The 21,956-nt window shown below is 36.7% G+C and overlaps 1 protein-coding gene across 1 annotated transcript in view; it reads right to left on the bottom strand.

Annotated features, from left to right (window-relative positions):
- The window catches only part of LOC128651932 (lysozyme g), a 70,965-nt gene that overhangs the window by 26,531 nt on the left and 22,478 nt on the right, over positions 1 to 21,956 (bottom strand). Inside the window, exon 2 of the mRNA XM_053704896.1 lies at positions 11,034 to 11,230. Within this exon, the coding sequence (XP_053560871.1) occupies positions 11,034 to 11,230 (197 nt within the window). The remainder of the gene's footprint in view (positions 1 to 11,033; positions 11,231 to 21,956) is intronic.

The raw sequence follows: 21,956 nt of genomic DNA, 5'->3' as shown, positions 1-21,956 counted from the left end.
TTAAGGCTCCGATTAAATTTGTATTGGATAAAAGTTAGATTTTTTTTTAACTTCAATATGTCTATATTTTGTCTTTGGTAGTATATTATTACTAACTTACAAACAAAGCTCTAAATCACGTGAGTAAAAACTCATGAAGTTGTCAGAATGTATTAAGAAGTCAAACAGGATTGCACTATTATGTATTTCTCTCTTATTTTTTGAGGAGGAATTGTTAAAAAAGTGTGGAAAAAGAAGGGAAGACCCAAAAGAATTTGGACATTGTATCCTCTTTCTAATTTGTTCTAATACATTTTTTCCACTAATTACAATTATACTGTATATATTTTTTACACATTTTTATGTCACATATTATATTCGTATATTTTTGATTTGTGATTTATTTACACTATTTTATTTAGGAACATTTTTTTAGTGCGGTTTATATGGAAATTACAGAATGGTAATGGTTCCTTTCTTCTTATAAGCCTCTGGTTGGTTCATATCAACCTTCATTTTGGTAACTCTTCCTATAAATCCAGATCTTCCAAAAAATGATATGACCAAACTCAAAATGGACCTTATGCTCAATCTATTTACATGTAGTTTCCACATTTAGAAAACTGGGGAAAACTGGAGTCAGACTCCAATTTTCCAAACCTCTAAAAATATATCATCTCTCATGTCCCTCAATATAGAGGGAAGGCAGGACCATTTAGGCTGATCAAGAGATTTTCAGAGGAAATGTCTATTTCTTTCATTTCTAAACTTGAAACAAATACATTAATGGACATTCCTCTTCAAAATGGAAACCTTTGTCTTTAGTTATATCATTGGAACTTTATTATCTGATTGTAATGTTCATCAGGATAATCTAGTTTTGAGGACTTCGCCTTGTGTTCATAAGTGGCAATGCTTTAGTCTTTCCTCTGTAGTGTTGTCATAATATAGAGGGGGAATCATTTTGCATAGTAATTTTGTCTAAATTTTTGCAGGTGTTAAACGTCGCCAAGCTGAATTTCCAGCACAGCTATTGGCTAAAAGGTGGAAACTTCCCCTCTCAGCCAAAAAGGGAAAAAACCGATCTGCCGGTCGGCTGCCTTAGCATGCTCAGGAAGACGATCACTTAGAGCAAATAAAGGAGCTTTCATCATAAAATATTCTATACTTCATGAATGAAAGTCCTCTTTATTTGTTCCAATGCTAAATACTAGCGTTTCACAAACACTAGGATTTACCATGACTTTAACCCCTTAACGACCGAGGACGTGCAGGGTACGTCCTCAAAAAAAAGACAGTATGCCTGAGGACGATCCTGCTCGCTTCCAGCTGCTTTCCGGTTATTGCAGTGATGCCTCAATATCGAGGCATCCTGCAATAACCATTTTTAGCCATCCGATGCAGAGAGAGACACTCTGTGGCCCTCTCTGCACTGGACATCGACGGATAAGCTCGTTGGTGGGTGGGAGCCGGTGTGGGAGGCGGGTGGAGGCCATCGATGGCCCTTGTGATGCGGAGGGGGCGGGATCGTGGGCGGGGATGGCCGGGGGCGCGCACGGACGCGCGCACAGGGAGGCGGCGGCGGCGGGCATGGGGAGCGGGTGGGAACTGCTACACTACAGAAATATTTTAGTTAGAAGTGGGAAAAAGGGGGGGGATTAGATTTAACAAGATCGGTTGGGGGGTGGGGTGTTGGTCTGTGGGGGGGAAGCTACACTACAGAAGAAAAAAAATAATAAAAACCAATTTTTTTTGCAAACCGGGTACTGGCAGACAGCGGCCAGTACCCAAGATGGCCCCCAATAAGGCAGAGGGGGAGGGTTAGAGAGCTGTTTTGGGGGGGATCCTACATAGCAGCATATGTAAATATGCTAAAAAAATAAAAATATTCAAAGATACCTTTCATTTTAGTACTGGCAGACTTTCTGCCAGTATTTAAGATGGCGGGGACAATTGTGGGGTGGGGGAGGGAAGGGAGCTGTTTGGGAGGGATCAGGGGGTGTGATGTGTCAGGTGGGAGGCTGATCTCTACACTAAGGGCTCCATGTACTAAGCCGTCAATTCATCCGTCATTGTAGACGCGGATAAACTCGCCGTTACTCGCCGCGGGCGAAATGGTGTCCGCTGTCGCTATGTACTAATATTCCCCCAATAAATAGACAAGTCTAGCCCGCCGCGAGCAGTTGCGGATTGTTGATAAATTTGACGCCTCGCTCGCCGCGACTAAGCTGATGGTACTTAACTTTTAGTTGAATTGTCTGGCCAATTATTAACACGTGACATGCAAGGTGTCACGAACATCATAGTAGTCGCGGGAATAGAATTTTGCTCCTATAAAAGTTCAACTTATCTAAACAACTTTATTATTGTTCAAAATTTTTTGAAGAGTGATAACAGAGCGTTATTTTTGTAATATTTATTTACAATTTGGATATGGCTTCATCTGGATCTGATAATATATAAATATTAATATAAAAATAATTATAAAGATTGACAACTAACAATACAAATTTAAATAGATTACTCTTTAATTACAGTCGACAAATTGGGCGCAATTTATGTACATGGAAATGAGAGACAAATTAGACGCCAGTTATGCTGTAAGTACAATGCTGATATTACTGCCTTTTATATATGTCTAGACTGGCGTCTAGATTGACTTTCCTATTGTTTTGTACCTTGCCCGCCACCTAAAAGGTGGCGAGGCAAAAATAGCGAGGTGGGAGCGGAAATTGTAGCGAGCGGACAAATAGATTTTTTAGTACATTCGTTTTTTGGCGAGTTGGTGGTCAAATGTGTCTAATTACAGTGAAAAATGGAGCAGTAGCGAGGTTTGGCGGATAAGTACGCTCGCAATTTTAAAGATGCGAGTTTTAACACAATTGACGGCTTTGTACATATCAGTTTGCGAGTTTTGACGCGAGATTTGTTGCGGGTAGCTCGCTGACTGCTTAGTACATGGAGCCCTAAAGCTAAAATTAACCCTGCAAGCTCCCTACAAACTACCTAATTAACCCCTTCTTAATAATAATAATACACGTGTGATGCGCAGCAGCAGCATTTAGCGGCCTTCTAATTACCAAAAAGCAATGCCAAAGCCATATATGTCTGTTATTTCTGAACAAAGGGGATCCCAGAGAAGCATTTACAACCATTTGTGCCATAATTTCACAAGTTGTTTGTAAATAATTTTAGTGAGAAACCTAAAGTTTGTGAAAAAGTGAACAATTTTTTTTATTTGATCGCTTTTGGCGGTGAAATGGTGGCATGAAATATACCAAAATGGGCCTAGATCAATACTTTGAGTTGTCTACTACACTACATTAAAGCTAAAATGAACCCTACAAACTTCCTACAAGCTCCCTAATTAACCCCTTCACTGCTGGGCATAATACACGTGTGGTGCGCAGCGGCATTTAGCGGCCTTCTAATTACCAAAAAGCAATGCCAAAGCCATATATGTCTGCTATTTCTGAAGAAAGGGGATCCCAGAGAATCATTTACAACCATTTGTGCCATATTTGCACAAGCTGTTTGTAAATAATTTCAGTGAGAAACCTAAAATTGTGAAAAATTTAACTTTTTTTTTTTTATTTGATCGCATTTGGCGGTGAAATGGTGGAATGAAATATACCAAAATGGGCATAGATCAATACTTGGGGTTGTCTACTACACTACACTAAAGCTAAAATTAACCCTAGAAGCTCCCTACATGCTCCATAATTAACCCATTCACTGCTGGGCATAATACACGTGTGGTGCACAGTGGCATTTAGCAGCCTTCTAATTACCAAAAAGCAAAGCCAAAGCCATATATGTCTGCTATTTATGAACAAAGGGGATCCCAGAGAAGCATTTACAACCATTTATGCCATAATTGCATAAGTTGTTTGTAAATAATTTCAGTGAGAAACCTAAAGTTTGTGAAAAAATGAACAATTTTTTTTATTTGATCGCATTTGGCGGTGAAATGGTGGCATGAAATATGCCAAAATGGTTCTAGATCAATACTTCTTCTAAAAAAATATATACATGTCAAGGGATATTCAGGGATTCCTGACAGATGTCCAATGTAACTAGCGCTAATTTTGAAAAAAAGTGGTTTGGAAATAGCAAAGTGCTACTTGTATTTATTGCCCTATAACTTGCAAAAAAAGCAAAGAACATGTAAACATTGGGTATTTCTAAACTCAGGACAATATTTAGGGCTCCATGTACTAAGCAGTCAGCGAGCTACCCGCAACAAATCTCGCGTCAAAATTCGCAAACTGATATGTACAAAGCCGTCAATTATGTTAAAACTTGCATCTTTAAAATTGCGAGCGTACTTATCCGCCAAACCTCGCTACCGCTCCATTTTTCACTGTAATTAGACACATTTGACCACCAACTCGCCAAAAACGAATGTACTAAAAAATCTATTTGTCCGCTCGCTACAATTTCCGCTCCCACCTCGTTATTTTTGCCTCGCCACCTTTTAGGTGGCGGGCAAGGTACAAAACAATAGGAAAGTCAATCTAGACGCCAGTCTAGACATATATAAAAGGCAGTAATATCAGCATTGTACAGCATAACTGGCGTCTAATTTGTCTCTCATTTCCATGTACATAAATTGCGCCAAATTTGTCGACTGTAATTAAAGAGTAATCTATATTTTAAATTTGTATTGTATAGTTGTCAATCTTTATAATTATTTTTATATTAATATTTATATATTATCAGATCCAGATGAAGCCATATCCAAATTGTAAATAAATATTACAAAAATAACGCTGTTATCACTCTTCAAAAAATTTAGAACAATAATAAAGTTGTTTAGATAAGTTGAACTTTTATAGGAGCAAAATTCTATTCCCGCGACTACTATGATGTTCGTGACACCTTGCATGTCACGTGTTAATAATTGGCCAGACAATTCAACTGAAAGTTAAAAGTACATCAGCTTAGTCGCGGCGATCGAGACGTCAAATTTATCAATAATCCGCCACTGCTCGCGGCGGGCTAGACTTGTCTATTTATTGGGGGATTATTAGTACATAGTGACAGCGGACACCATTTCGCCCGCGGCGAGTAACGGCGAGTTTATCCGCGTCTAAAATGACGGATGAATTGACGGCTTAGTACATGGAGCCCTTAGAAACTATTTAGCATGGGTGTTTTTTGGTGGTTGTAGATGTGTAACATATTTTGGGGGTCAAAGTTAGAAAAAGTGTGTTTTTTTCAAATTTTTCATCATATTTTGTATTTTATTTTATAGCAAATTATAAAATATGATAAAAATAATGGTAGATTTTGAAAGTCCATTTAATGGCGAGAAAAACGGTATATAATATGTACAGGTACATAATATGGGTACAGTAAATGAGTAAGAGGAAAATTACAGCTAAACACAAACACCGCAAAAATGTAAAAATAGCCTTGGTCCCAAACGGACAGAAAATGGAAAAGTGCTGTGGTCATTAAGGGGTTAAAGGGATAGTGTACACCAATTTTCATATAACTGCATTTAATAGACTATACTATAAAAAAGAATATGCACAGATACTGATATAACAATCCAGTATAAAACCTTTAAAAAAACTTACTAGAAGCTCCCAGTTTATCACTATTGATGAGGTTAGGCTGGGACACCCAGTGAAAGGGACTGGGAAAGCAAAAAGAGCAGACACCCCCCTCCCTCCTTTCCTGCATATGGAAAGACAGAGTAAACATACAAAAGCAGCAATAATCTGTAGACCTGTTTCTACATCTGATACTTTGGAGCTTGGTTAGTAGTCTGAAAATCAGCACAATGTCTTTAAAAAATAAGCAAAATAATCCCAGATGGGCTGTATAAATGGATTATATACAAAACATTTATACAAAGAAAAATCTACTGTACAATTTCCCTTTAAAGGGACTCTGAACCCAAATTTTTTTCTTTCGTGATTCAGATAGAGCATGCAATTTTAAGCAACTTTCTAATTTACTCCTATTAAATTTTCTTTCTTCTCTTGGTATCTTGATTTAAAATGCAAGAATGTAAGTTTAGATGCCGGCCCATTTTTGGTGAATAACCTGGGTTATTCTTGCTGATTGGTGGATAAATTCATTCACCAATAAAAAAAGTGCTGTCCAGAGTCTGAAACAAAAAAGAAGCTTAGATGCCTTCTTTTTCAAATAAATATAGCAAGTGAACAAAGAAAAATTGATAATAGGAGTAAATTAGAAATTTGCTTAAAATTGCATGCTGTATCTGAATCACGGAAGAAAAAATATGGGTTTAGTGTCCCTTTAAGCTGACTACAAAACCTTCAGCATCACACACAGACTAAGTATATATCTTCCTATAACATACATTACTTTCCATATAAGTTTAACCCTACATATAACTTCCTCACACTGGACTATTGCTGCAAAATAATATAAATACATTTATTTATTTTCTTTATTACAATCTAAATTAGGACAACAATCTACATTTACACATCTGTTTTCTACAGGGTCAAGGAAATAAACAAAACTTTTTATTTCACAATAATTGTTTCTAGTAATGGGGAGGGCATTTTTCCACTTAGCCAAGCATTAACTTTAAACTGAATTGTACAAGCAAACTACGTCACACTGATACTTGTGGAGTTATTGTTTTAATTAGCATTTTTATGAAACCATTGCAAACACTTTCTATCAATGTTTTTCTCTGCATAATACAAGTAATATAAACCTTACAGTTGTTTTTTAGGAAATAGGTTTGCCAATGGTATATTCATCCTAACATAGTAATATAGCATACTTTGCTAATCACTGATTTCTTAACACAATTATTTTTGCTATTGCTATTTGCATGTTGCTTTAATATTGTTTTACCATTCTTAATAAATTGTATTTTAATTTATGACTAACATTATCCAATGATAATTGTACTTTGGGGGCACGTGCAAAAAAAGAGTATAGTAATATTTTTATTTATAGAGTGTTGTCTTATGACTATCCAGAGTACTAGTATATGTGTTTATTCTATATTATTAAAGGTACAAATACCATTCACCTAGAATACGAGTTTTGCGTTACAGTGCTTTACGGCTTTTAACGCTGAAAAAATGGCCATTACGTTAGAATGGGCAGAAATGCATAATACGAGTTGTGTCAGTATAGCTATACCACAAGCATTTTAGCCTGTGACGCAACGTCCATTCCACACTCAAAAAATGACGTTTTTGTGTGGGATTTCTATAGTGCCGGTATTACAGGTTGTGCATTAGAGCCTATACTGGCACGATCCATACCACCATCTGAGACCAGTAGTTATGGATTTTGCAAAACAAAACTGTTTCACAAAATTCATAACTAAAGTGTTACAAAGTACATTAACACCCATAAACTACCTATTAACTCCTAAATGACCACCTCCCCCATTACAAACACTATATTAAACCTATTAACCCCTAATTTGCCATCCACCCACATTGCGACTATCAAATAAATGTATTAACCCCTAATCTGCTGCCCACCCACATTGCCAACACTATTTAAATATATTTACCACTAAACCACCACTCCCTGCCATCGCAGACACTAATAAAAGTTATTAACCCCTAATCCTCTGCTCCCCAACATTGCAGACACCTAAATAAACCTATTAACCCCTAAACCACCGCCCCCCCACATCGCCAGCACTATAATAAAGTATTAACCCCTAAACCTCCAGCCCCCACATCGTAACTACTAAACTAAACCTATTAACCCCTAGACCACCTGTCCCCCCCACATCGCAAAACACTAATTTAATCTATTAACCCCTAAACCTAACACCCCCCTAACTTTAAATTAAAATTACAATATAACTATCTTAAAATAAATAAAAACTTAACTGTGAAATAAAAATAAACCTAACATTAAACTATAAATTAACCTAACATTACTATTCTAATAATATAAAAAACTACCAATTAAAAACCTAAATTACAAATTTAAAAAACCTAACACTACAAAAAAAATAAAAAAATCTAAAATTACAAAAAAATATAAACACTAAATTACGAAAAAATAAAAAACACTAAACTTACAAAAAATAATAAAGGAAATTATCAAAAATAAAAACAATTACACCTAATCTAATAGCCCTATAAAAATAAAAGGTTAAAATAAATAGGTTCAAAACAGCCAATAGGATGAGAGCTACTGAAATCTTATTGGCGGTGCGAATCAGCCAAGATGATTTCAGTAGCTCTCATCCTATTGGCTGATTGGAATTTGAAGAATCAAATCAGCCAATAGGAATGCAAGGTACACCATTTTGAAACGGATACGTTGCATTCAACTTCAGTGTACGGTGGTGACTGTATGAAGAGGACGCTCCACGCAGGATGGGATCGGAAGACGTCCCCGAGATGGATGAAGGTGTCGCCGCCTGGATGAAGACTTCTCGCTGCTGTTTTTTTTCTAACACTCTCTCCCCATTGATGTCTATGGGGGAAAAGTGTGCACGGGCACGTCAAATCAGTCCTTGTATTCTGTGCGGTATGGAGCTTAACGCACCATAAAGCACAGCATAAGGAAGCTTTTCAGTAACTCGTAATGGCAGCGCTATGGAAAGTGAAACAACGCAACTTTTTTTAGCGTTTTGCACCCTGTTTAGTGCAAAACTCGTAATCTAGGCGACAGTGAATTGTTCCTATTTAGACTTTCTGGAACTGCACTTTCACTATTATAGCTTAAATGGATACTAAACCCAATTTTTTCCTTACGTGATTCAGATAGAGTATGCAATTTTAAGCACCTTTCTAATTGAATCCTATTATCAATTTTTCTAAGCTATGGAGTCTGCTCCTTTTTGGTTCAGAACCCTGGATAGCACTTACTGATTGTGGCTACATTTATCCACCAATTAGCAAGCACAACCCAGGTGCTGAACCAAAAATGGGCGACTCCTAAGCTTACATTCTTGCTTTTCAAATAAAGATAACAAGAGAATAAAGAAACATGAAAATATGAGTAAATTATAAGGTTGCATACAATTCCATGCTCTATTCCATGATAACTTCTGCTTCACCCTGTCCTCTAACATTTCAGCTACTCCTGTCTAGATCACTGGTTTTCAGACCTGTCCTCAGATCTCCCTAACAGGCCACATTTTGAGGATAACTGAAGTAAAGCACAGGTGAAACAATCAGTTGATTAGTAAATTTTTACCTGATCTTATCCAAGATAATTCTGAAAATCTGTAAGCCAGTGCTCTAGGGGTATAATAAGGAATATTTGGTGTGTGCATTGCCAGTGATTAGTGACATATAATTATATCACTGAGAACATTATACACAGTTACAAAAAATTAGAAGCACTTAAAGGGACAGTAAAGCATAATTAGACATTCATGATTTAGACAGAGCATACATTTTCCAATTTACTTATTTTATTTGCTTCCTTCTTTTGTCATCCTTTGCTGAAAGGTTTTTCTAGAAAAGCTCAGGAGCAGCAAGGAACCTAGATTCTAGCTGCTGATTGGTGGCTACATATAAATACCGATTAGGTTAACCATATTGCCGCTTTAAAAATGGACACATATGAAAAATACATATGTCAGGGCTGTTTAAAGAAATGTGTTGCATAAGAACCCTGACATATGTATTTTACATATGTGTCCCTTTTTAAAGCGGCAATATGGTCACCTTAATACCGATTGTCATTGGCTCACCCATGTGTTCAGTTAGAAATCAGTAGTGCATTGCTGCTTCTTCAACAAATGATACCAAGAGAAAGTAGCACATGTGCATTGCTATTTCTACTAAAAAGGATATCTGAGGATTAAAGGGACACTGAACCCAAAATTTATCTTTCATGATTCAGATAGAGCGTGCAATTTTAAGCAACTTTCTATTTACTCCTATTATCAAAATTTCATTCTATTTGTATCTTTGTTTGAAAAGCAAGAAAGTTTAGAAGCAGGCCCATTTATTAAAAACAACCTGGATTTACCTTGCTGATTGCACAGCACCAATAAGCAAGTTCTGTCCAGGGTTCCAGAAACATAATTTGTCTGGCTTCTTAGCTTAGGTGCCTTCTTTTTCAAATAAAGATAACAAGACAACAAAGAAAAATTGATAATAGGAGTAAGTTAGAAAATTGCTTAAAATTACATGCTCTATCTGATTAATGGAAGAACAAAATTGGGTTTAGTGTCCCTTTAATAAAAGTTTAAGGGTTGTAATGTTGCTTGAGATGGTCTTCTATAGCTTCATAATATTTCTGATATGATTTTGATGTCCCTTTAAGATCGGAAATAACATTTTTTAAAAATATGAAAATAATAATAAATATATATACATATATATTTATACACATATATACATATATTTACATGTATATAGATACATATGTACATTCATACATATAAATATATCAATGAATATATATATACTAAAGTATGTATGTACAATATTAAAAAGAATTAGAACAATTCACTCTCCACTTTGCACCTAATATGTTGCTAATTGCTATATTTGCAATAATTCCTGATCATTATAATAATACATTTACAATATATACATATAGTGGTATAAATAAACACAGAGATAGGACACACAACATTGTTTAGAACCAAAAAAGGAACTTAGGGTCATGTAAATATGTTTGCAAAAGATTTCTGAAATAATAACACATATATATATATATATATATATACACATACTAAAGTATGTATGTACAATCTGGTCTGTTATTTTAGTTACCTGGTCAAATAAATCAATTAGATTAGTCTGATATTATCTTCCAGTAGTGAAACCATGCTGACCTTTGTCTTTTAAGTTGTTTGTCTGAAGGAAAAATACAAGTCTTTTCTTTAAAAGAGTTTCCATTAATTTCCCTGCAATTGAGGTCAAACTGACTGGCCTATAGTTAGCAGAATCTTCCCTACTACCATTTTTATGAAGAGGGAATACATTGGCAATTTTCCAGTCTTTTGGAACAACTCCTGATAGAAGTGACTGATTATTAGAAGTAATGGATTATTGTGTATGATGCTGATGCAAAATCGGCAAGCAGCCACTCAACAATCAATTTTCAATTTTATTTCTTACCTGCATTAGACCAAAGCATATCCCAAAGTCACCCCATCCATTTTGAAGAATACTCCCAGCACAGGACTGACGAGAGATTATCCCACCAAGCAGAGCTGGATCCACTCTATTCTTTTTAGCAACGTTTTCGATTTTTGTTTTATAAAGATTCAGGTTTTGGAGATCACTGCTTGCCATAGTTTGAGATGCTTCCACACCTTTAAAAATAAAAATGCACAATGAAAAATAAAGTAACACAATATAGAAACCAACTGCACCAACAAGCAAGATAGTATTTTAGAAGAAACAATGAGTGATATAAATAACATTTGTGAAATATGTATTTATTTATTTTTTAATTGTATCTGCTGAGTACTGTCAGTGGCATTATGCATCACATCACAAACAGCACTCATTTTGCACATAAGGCTATTCTGCAAAATATGCTTGAATTTAAAATTCAGATGTAACTTCTATGCCACTTTAAGCTTTTTAGGTCCTTATATTTTCATGTTATTATTGCACCATGTTATAATATACATTGATGAAAACACTGTTGCCATATAGGCACGTTCATGCTCCTAAGCCTACCTATGCTCTACAACAAAGGATGACAAGAAAATAAAGAAAATTTGATAAAAGAAGAATATTGGGGAATTTTTATTTTAAATTGCATGCTCTGTCTAAACAATGAAAGTTTAATTTTAACTACCAAATAGAAAAGAAGCAAAACATTAGCGGAGTGAAGGATAGCCTGTATAGACAACACAGAAGTTTAATGAGACGCTGGTAATAGTTAGATAGAAAGTAGTGTATATGTGCGCTAGAAAAAAGGTTTAGGGTTGATTATAGTTTCTTATATTTAATATGTATCAAATGATCATAAGTGAGATGAAAATATTTGCAAAATATGTGCAAAGTGTATTTGCAAGTTGAAAATTGAAAATAAAAAAAGTGTTACTTGTGCTTGCTTAAAACAAATTGTTCAACAATGGATATCTATAATATCAAAAAATAGTTTGAAAAATATTTATAAATATCACCCCTTTTTTCTGTTGTGAGAACAGGGAGGTATATGTAGCAAGGGTTTCAACTAGCGCTACACTAAAAACTCCTATTTTCGCTGGTAATAGTTAGGTTGGTCTGTCAATTAGGGTGAGACTACACATAGCCAAACAGAAATTTGTATATAAAAAAAAATGAAATTAATTTTTTGGTTGTAACATTTACAGGGAACGATGCCAACCATAGGAATGTTATCTCGGGCAATTGTTTACTGCATGCTCTGAGTAATCCCCCTAGGCATGTTTTCAAAGTCAATTTCTGCCAGTTAAATCGAATTGCACCTTAGAGAGGTTTTTTTCTGGATAAGAGTAGAGAACTTACCAACCATTTTTAAAAATAGGGGGTACCTAGAGGAGTAATTGAAAGTGCTTTTCTATAGGTACAACATATAGACAGGGAGACCATGTTGGCTGTGAACCATAGGAGGCGGATGAGGAGTGCTTCCCCTGAGCAACAGAAGCCAATATTTGTGACTACTTACTCAAACTAGTAGGAGAAAGTATGTGTGATTATTAAAAGGAACTTACCCATATTGATGGGTGATAATAAAAAAAAAAACTAAAACAAACAATAGAAAATGGATGTAAGTTTGTCCATTGAAAAAATGTGACTCTAGGCAATATTTTGTCACCAAGCCTTTTGAAAAATACTGGGTCAAATAGCTATTGGCTGCGGTTTAATGGAACCTTCCAATTTGGTAGAAGGATATGTAAATCGTGTGACCATGTGCATGTGTCATATCTTTAACTCCAGATCAACAGCTGAAGAGTTTATGAAAAATGGATGTGTTAATTGCACAAGAATTTACATCTTGCCTAAGACAGTATGTAGGTAGGACGCCCAGAGATGTTGGTACACGTATTAGGGAAAATCTATCATACATCTCAGACAAAAGGGCATGCTCAGCCTTGTCTAAGCATTTCATGGAGGTGCATCATAAGAATGTCAGCACCTTCAGATGGAAGGCAATTGAGCAGGTTCCCAAGCCACCTGGAGCAGGAGACAGGTTCCAGATGCTATGCAGACAGGACATTTACTGGATCTTTAAGTTGAAGAGTCTGGTCCAAAGGGGTTTCAACTTGGAGTTCAATATAATAAATTATTGGCAAAGATGATTTAGTGATACTTTCGTGATATTAGAGCTTAATTCCGTATCTGGACTTTGCCTCCTCCTACTTTTCCTCCTTGCCTTTTACCCTTACTCTTATCCTTTATCTTTTTCCTTCTTCTTATACCATCATCATCATCATCATCATCATCATCATCATCATCATCATCATCAACACCTCCTAATACTATTCTTTTTTTTTTTTATTACTAACTGGCTATGTTTAAGTTTTATATCTACAGAACCAAAAGAGAAGTGCTAGACTGAGCGTGTACTGGATGTGGCAAGTAATACAAAATGTATACTAAGCAATTCCCAATACTGTGAGACCCACTATGTGGGTGAGTGGTAAATTTCACACTAACTCCCAATGATATACTGCTAATATATAGCTTCATTGTTGCTGTAGTCCCGCAACCATGTAAATGTAACAGTATAACCTGTATGGGGTTAGTGTTGTAGTCAGCTAAACTCACTCAGTCCTGCTGTTGTAGTTGCAGTCTTAGTTCTTTGGTAATCGATCTGTTGTCCTGTAGTGAGTGCGTCCCATCAAGATCACTATGGCCTAGATTTAGAGTTCGGCGGTAAAAGGGCTGTTAACGCTCCGCGGGTTTTTTTCTGGCCGCACCATAAATTTAACTCTGGTATCGAGAGTTCAAACAAATGCTGCGTTAGGCTCCAAAAAAGGAGCGTAGAGCATTTTTACCGCAAATGCAACTCTCGATACCAGAGTTGCTTACGGACGCGGCCGGCCTCAAAAACGTGCTCGTGCACGATTCTCCCATAGGAAACAATGGGGCTGTTTGAGCTGAAAAAAAACCTAACACCTGCAAAAAAGCAGCGTTCAGCTCCTAACGCAGCCCCATTGTTTCCTATGGGGAAACACTTCCTACGTCTGCACCTAACACCCTAACATGTACCCTGAGTCTAAACACCCCTAACCTTACACTTATTAACCCCTATTCTGCCGCCCCCGCTATCGCTGACCCCTGCATATTATTATTAACCCCTAATCTACCGCTCCGGACACCGTCGCTACTTACATTATCCCTATGTACCCCTAATCTGCTGCCCTAACATCGCCGACCCCTATGTTATATTTATTAACCCCTAATCTGCCCCCCACAACGTCGCCGACACCTAACTACACTTATTAACCCCTAATCTGCCGAGCGGACCTGAGCGCTACTATAATAAATGTATTAACCCCTAATCCGCCTCACTAACCCTATCAGAAATAGTATTAACCCCTAATCTGCCCTCCCTAACATCGCCGACACCTAACTTCAATTATTAACCCCTAATCTGCCGACCGGAGCTCACCGCTATTCTAATAAATGTATTAACCCCTAAAGCTAAGTCTAACCCTAACACTAACAACCCCCTAAGTTAAATATAATATTTATCTAACGAAATAAATTAACTCTTATTAAATAAAAGATTCCTATTTAAAGCTAAATACTTACCTGTAAAATAAATCCTAATATAGCTACAATATAAATTACATTTATATTATAGCTATTTTAGGATTAATATTTATTTTACAGGTAACTTTGTATTTATTTTAACCAGGTACAATAGCTATTAAATAGTTAAGAACTATTTAATAGTTACCTAGTTAAAATAATTACAAATGTACCTGTAAAATAAATCCTAACCTAAGATATAATTAAACCTAACACTACCCTATCAATAAAATAATTAAATAAACTACCTACAATTACCTACAATTAACCTAACACTACACTATCAATAAATTAATTAAACACAATTGCTACAAATAAATACAATTAAATAAACTATCTAAAGTACAAAAAATAAAAAAGAACTAAGTTACAGAAAATAAAAAAATATTTACAAACATAAGAAAAATATTACAACAATTTTAAACTAATTACACCTACTCTAAGCCCCCTAATAAAATAACAAAGACCCCCAAAATAAAAAATTCCCTACCCTATTCTAAAATACAAATATTACAAGCTCTTTTACCTTACCAGCCCTGAACAGGGCCCTTTGCGGGGCATGCCCCAAGAATTTCAGCTCTTTTGCCTGTAAAAAAAAACATACAATACCCCCCCCCAACATTACAACCCACCACCCACATACCCCTAATCTAACCCAAACCCCCTTAAATAAACCTAACACTAATTCCCTGAAGATCTTCCTACCTTGTCTTCACCATACCAGGTTCACCGATCCGTCCTGGCTCCAAGATCTTCATCCAACCCAAGCGGGGGTTGGCGATCCATAATCCGGTGCTCCAAAGTCTTCCTCCTATCCGGCAAGAAGAGGACATCCGGACCGGCAAACATCTTCTCCAAGCGGCATCTTCTATGTTCTTCCATCCGATGACGACCGGCTCCATCTTGAAGACCTCCAGCGCGGATCCATCCTCTTCTTCCGACGACTAGACGACGAATGACGGTTCCTTTAAGGGACGTCATCCAAGATGGCGTCCCTCGAATTCCGATTGGCTGATAGGATTCTATCAGCCAATCGGAATTAAGGTAGGAATTTTCTGATTGGCTGATGGAATCAGCCAATCAGAATCAAGTTCAATCCGATTGGCTGATCCAATCAGCCAATCAGATTGAGCTCGCATTCTATTGGCTGATCGGAACAGCCAATAGAATGCGAGCTCAATCTGATTGGCTGATTGGATCAGCCAATCGGATTGAACTTGATTCTGATTGGCTGATTCCATCAGCCAATCAGAAAATTCCTACCTTAATTCCGATTGGCTGATAGAATCCTATCAGCCAATCGGAATTCGAGGGACGCCATCTTGGATGACGTCCCTTAAAGGAACCGTCATTCGTCGTCTAGTCGTCGGAAGAAGAGGATGGATCCGCGCTGGAGGTCTTCAAGATGGAGCCGGTCGTCATCGGATGGAAGAACATAGAAGATGCCGCTTGGAGAAGATGTTTGCCGGTCCGGATGTCCTCTTCTTGCCGGATAGGAGGAAGACTTTGGAGCACCGGATTATGGATCGCCAACCCCCGCTTGGGTTGGATGAAGATCTTGGAGCCAGGACGGATCGGTGAACCTGGTATGGTGAAGACAAGGTAGGAAGATCTTCAGGGGATTAGTGTTAGGTTTATTTAAGGGGGGTTTGGGTTAGATTAGGGGTATGTGGGTGGTGGGTTGTAATGTTGGGGGGGGGTATTGTATGTTTTTTTTTACAGGCAAAAGAGCTGAATTTCTTGGGGCATGCCCCGCAAAGGGCCCTGTTCAGGGCTGGTAAGGTAAAAGAGCTTGTAATTTCTGTATTTTAGAATAGGGTAGGGAATTTTTTATTTTGGGGGTCTTTGTTATTTTATTAGGGGGCTTAGAGTAGGTGTAATTAGTTTAAAATTGTTGTAATATTTTTCTTATGTTTGTAAATATTTTTTTATTTTCTGTAACTTAGTTCTTTTTTATTTTTTGTACTTTAGCTAGTTTATTTAATTGTATTTATTTGTAGGAATTGTGTTTAATTAATTTATTGATAGTGTAGTGTTAGGTTAATTGTAGGTAATTGTAGGTAGTTTATTTAATTATTTTATTGATAGGGTAGTGTTAGGTTTAATTATATCTTAGGTTAGGATTTATTTTACAGGTAAATTTGTAATTATTTTAACTAGGTAACTATTAAATAGTTCTTAACTATTTAATAGCTATTGTACCTGGTTAAAATAAATACAAAGTTACCTGTAAAATAAATATTAATCCTAAAATAGCTATAATATAAATGTAATTTATATTGTAGCTATATTAGGATTTATTTTACAGGTAAGTATTTAGCTTTAAATAGGAATCTTTTATTTAATAAGAGTTAATTTATTTCGTTAGATAAAAATTATATTTAACTTAGGGGGGTGTTAGTGTTAGGGTTAGACTTAGCTTTAGGGGTTAATACATTTATTAGAATAGCGGTGAGCTCCGGTCGGCAGATTAGGGGTTAATAATTGAAGTTAGGTGTCAGCGATGTTAGGGAGGGCAGATTAGGGGTTAATACTATTTATGATAGGGTTAGTGAGGCGGATTAGGGGTTAATAACTTTATTATAGTATCGCTCAGGTCCGCTCGGCAGATTAGGGGTTAATAAGTGTAGGTAGGTGTCGGCGACGTTGTGGGGGGCAGATTAGGGGTTAATAAATATAACATATGGGTCGGCGATGTTAGGGGCAGCAGATTAGGGGTACATAGGGATAACGTAGGTTGCGGCGATTTGCGGTCGGAAGATTAGGGGTTAATTATTTTAAGTAGCTGGCGGCGACGTTGTGGGGGGCAAGTTAGGGGTTAATAAATATAATATAGGGGTCGGCGGGGTTAGGGGCAGCAGATTAGGGGTACATAAGTATAACGTAGGTGGCGGTCGGCAGATTAGGGGTTAAAAATTTTAATCGAGTGGCGGCGATGTGGGGGGACCTCGGTTTAGGGGTACATAGGTAGTTTATGGGTGTTAGTGTACTTTAGGGTACAGTAGTTAAGAGCTTTATAAACCGGCGTTAGCCAGAAAGCTCTTAACTCCTGCTTTTTTCAGGCGGCTGGAATCTTGTCGTTAGAGCTCTAACGCTCACTGCAGAAACGACTCTAAATACCGGCGTTAGGAAGATCCCATTGAAAAGATAGGCTACGCAAATGGCGTAGGGGGATCTGCGGTATGGAAAAGTCGCGGCTGAAAAGTGAGCGTTAGACCCTTTAATCACTGACTCCAAATACCAGCGGGCGCCCAAAACCAGCGTTAGGAGCCTCTAACGCTGGTTTTGACGGCTACCGCCGAACTCTAAATCTAGGCCTATAAAAGTGGATGTGCAGAGACAAGGAAAAACGGGTATGTCAGCTCACTATGGCGACTCCTCCATACTTTCCGGCATGAACGCTAAGTCCCCACTCTGACACGTGATGTCTTCAGACGTCAGTCTTGCACTCCTCCAATACCACAACCGCAAAAGGAAGGGCGGAGACTAATAGGACAATCAGCTGTAGACAGAACCTCCAGGTTGGGAAAAGCGCTACCAAAGGGGGAGAGCTGCTCCAAGTCAGGCTAATTAATCCAACAGAAAAGATGAAAGGAGCAGCTTGGCATTAAAAATCAATACTTTATTCCAATGAATTAAAAGTACATATACTCCATGGATGGTCAAAAAGGAGTCATGATAAAAGTTGGATAATTGCAGTATTGCAATTATCCACCTTGTATCATGACTCCTTTTTGACCAACCATGGAGTGTATGTACTTTTAATTTATTGGAATAAAGTATTGACTCAGTTTAAGTTTTATATCTGTCAGCATTAGACCATGGATTGACTATTTTTTCCCTGTAAAGATTCCTTAGCTAGTTTTGGTATTAGTATTCATCACTATATTGAAGATATGTAGTTTAGGTGACTTATCCTGTCTTTAGTCTTGGGTATTATTCTAAATACCATTTACCCCTTGACTCAAGTTGTTAGGATACCAAACACAATGATAACAATGTTTTGGCATTTACAGATACTATACTGTATATCCATAGATGATGCACTGTGCAGTTATTTATTAATGTACTGTATATCATGTTCTAAATCTGGGATTGTTAAGTTATTATACATTTATTATATATGCTTTATATCTAACGATTGTATAGGATAAAACCTAAGGTAAGTTTAATATATCATCTGTGCTTTCTATTCATAGAACATATAGGCTATACCTTCAAAAGATATTTATATGTACAGAGTTCGTTTCGTATTGTTAAATGCCAACATTTCTATATTTCTATGTATTTTCTGCTTGAAGACCAAATATTAATATAAAATATTTCTGTCCTATTACGGGCTTCTTCCAAACTATGGAGGTTTACAATGGCACTACTGTGGCAATCCCCACAAATATTAGGTTGGTTACCCCCCGTCCTACTTGTTGCGTTTCAATTGTGCCTCAAGTGGGGTTAGATCAATGTAAAGAGTGTGGGTTGGTGCTCAGCATTAACTTGAACTATAACACACAAAAAGTGGATAAAGATCCACTGAAAGAATGCCAATAGCACTCTATGCCTAGGCTGGAAGGCGTGCGATCCGGATATAGTTAAAACATAACTTTTATTAAATGTTTGATTAAAATATACACAAACACAAACATATATTAAAATTACCACTCTGTTAGGTGATTCTATATAAGGGTGATGGCTATCAGTTACAAATATGGGCCTCAGATAAGTAATGCCATCACCTATAGAAATATGATATTCTTAGTTTAGTAAATTAGGGCACTCCCACTAGCCACATACAATCAGGTAACTAAGGTAGAGGGGGACAGAGCTTGCTTATTAATATTGAAATTATCAGTCTTAGCCCAGCTCCCTACAATGTAGATGTTCGTTGATATTGAAATGTGCACAATACCTGCCACATTTGGTCTCTCAGAGTAATCACCGCTGAGTTTTGCAATAAATTAGGTATCTCTAACTGGTGGTTCTGTGAGTTTGGAATACCCTGGTGACAGACACCTTATGTAAATAGATGTGTATATTTGCACCAATACCCTTCAGAATTTAATAAATTGTTGTAATCCACTGAAAGCTATTATAAACATTAAGACTTTGTCAGCTTCCTTAATTAATTCATTCAATGGGTGACAATTCGATTCACTCTGAATGTATGAAAAATGTTATTCAGGTTATTGTAAGTTATCTAGGTTTTATTTAGTATCAATGGTATTGTGTGTGTTAAAAGATTGTGTTTTCGTTATACCTGCAAGGTAAACGGTACTTGATTAAACGGTATCTTATCACGTGCCAGAAATAAAGTAACAATCTTTTATGTACAGAGTTAATTCTGTTTCACTCAGGTTAATACCCACTCAGATTCTTTGATCATATAGTATTTTCCTGTTTATATACATAGGTTTTAGGTTACACATTAGTGATTCATATATTTATTTTTAATAGCAAAGGTTTGCAAATGTATTATATTGGTGTCTGATTTTTACTGTGTATATATTAGGAACTAGTATTAAAATATTCAACCCAGCGTACCATCTTCATGACAGTATATATGATTAGTTCCTCAACTTAGTTTAATATCCATATAGGAAAGTCCCTGCTGATATGTTGTTTCTAAGTAACACAGGACTGATTGTATACCGTGTCTTAGTATGATCTCAGTATCTATCATATGATTCAATCCCCTTAATGATGTGTTGTATCCCAGCTAAGAGTTTCTCTTCTAAGCAATGAAACGTTTCTATATAGCTATAGGAGAGTTTGAATTAACTTGTCAGTTGATTTTTAGACTGTAATAAATTTATATATATATTATGATTCTACGGTATCTTGATAGAATAATGTATTATTGGCAGTCGGAGCGTTACCGTTTCTTTGTATAATTAGTGCTTCAATAGTAGCCTATCTCCCATCTATATTCCGTATTATGTATAGTTAATCAAAATTGCTTCTAATGATTTCAAAACCTATTTCCGCAAGAGTATTGCGTTTAAATTAGCTGCGGTTTTGGTAATATTAGTCTAACAGTATTGCTAGATAGATTAACTATAAAAAACGTCGGTACTGCTGAATAGGTATGAAGTTCAGTATTCAGAATCGTGATCTACAGATGGCTAATAGTATCAGGAGAGTATTGTGTAGCATGCCGCTATGTATATAAATAAAACATCCGGATACTGACACAATGTTAGATTCGGTATGTTACCCAGTAATCTGGGAATGATACACCGGCTAATAGTATCGTTTCTTAATAGTATTATATACTTAGTTAAATAACCGGTTCAATATTGTGTTACCGCTGATTTAGGTTCAGCGTTGTGGATTAGTAGGCTGTGGTTGCCGAGTAATATGGCGAGTATCCCTCACATTCTATGTTAAATAATATAATTAGAATTATAATTATCATTATATTTACTAAATTTTTACAGAGTGGTACTAAAAGAGCGTCTTACTGCTGACGCGTTTCGCCCAGCTCTGTCCCCCTCTACCTTAGTTACCTGATTTTAGGTGGCCAGTGGGAGTGCCCTAATTTACTAAACTAAGAATATCATATTTCTATAGGTGATGGCATTACTTATCTGAGGCCCATATTTGTAACTGATAGCCATCACCCTTATATAGAATCACCTAACAGAGTGGTAATTTTAATATATGTTTGTGTGTTTGTGTATATTTTAATCAAACATTTAATAAAAGTTATGTTTTAACTATATCCGGATCGCACGCCTTCCAGCCTAGGCATAGAGTGCTATTGGCATTCTTTCAGTGGATCTTTATCCACTTTTTGTCTATTACGGGCTTCACTTACTCATGCCCTACATAATTTAGTAGTTAAGCACATTGTTATAAGCCAATAACATAATATTATATTACAATACTATTTCAAAGAATTAGTTATAGGCAATTAACAATGCATGCTAATCTCTCTCTTTATCACAGTACTTTATGGGTTAATTTTTAGCCAATCTGTTTTTAATTAGGAGTTGATTTATCAAGCTGCAGCAGACAGGGGCACACATACGTGCCCCTGTCTGCCGCAGCTCACCTCTGGCGGGCTAAATTCCACTGCCAGAATTCAGCTTTGCACATGAGCGCTATTTTGAGCTTGCATGCAATCCCGCCTCCTTCCCATGCACAGCCAATCATGGGCAGGAGCTGTCAATCTCCCTGGTCGGACGAGACCAGGGAGATTGAATTTCTTTCATGTAATTGGCAAGAGTCCATGAGCTAGTGACATATGGGATATACAATCCTACCAGGAGGGGCAAAGTTTCCCAAACCTCAAAATGCCTATAAATA

Source organism: Bombina bombina, chromosome 3 (assembly GCF_027579735.1).
Source record: "Bombina bombina isolate aBomBom1 chromosome 3, aBomBom1.pri, whole genome shotgun sequence".
NCBI lineage: Eukaryota > Metazoa > Chordata > Amphibia > Anura > Bombinatoridae > Bombina > Bombina bombina.
The sequence above is the reverse complement of the archived record's forward strand: the minus strand, read 5'-3'. Positions and strand labels throughout refer to the sequence as shown.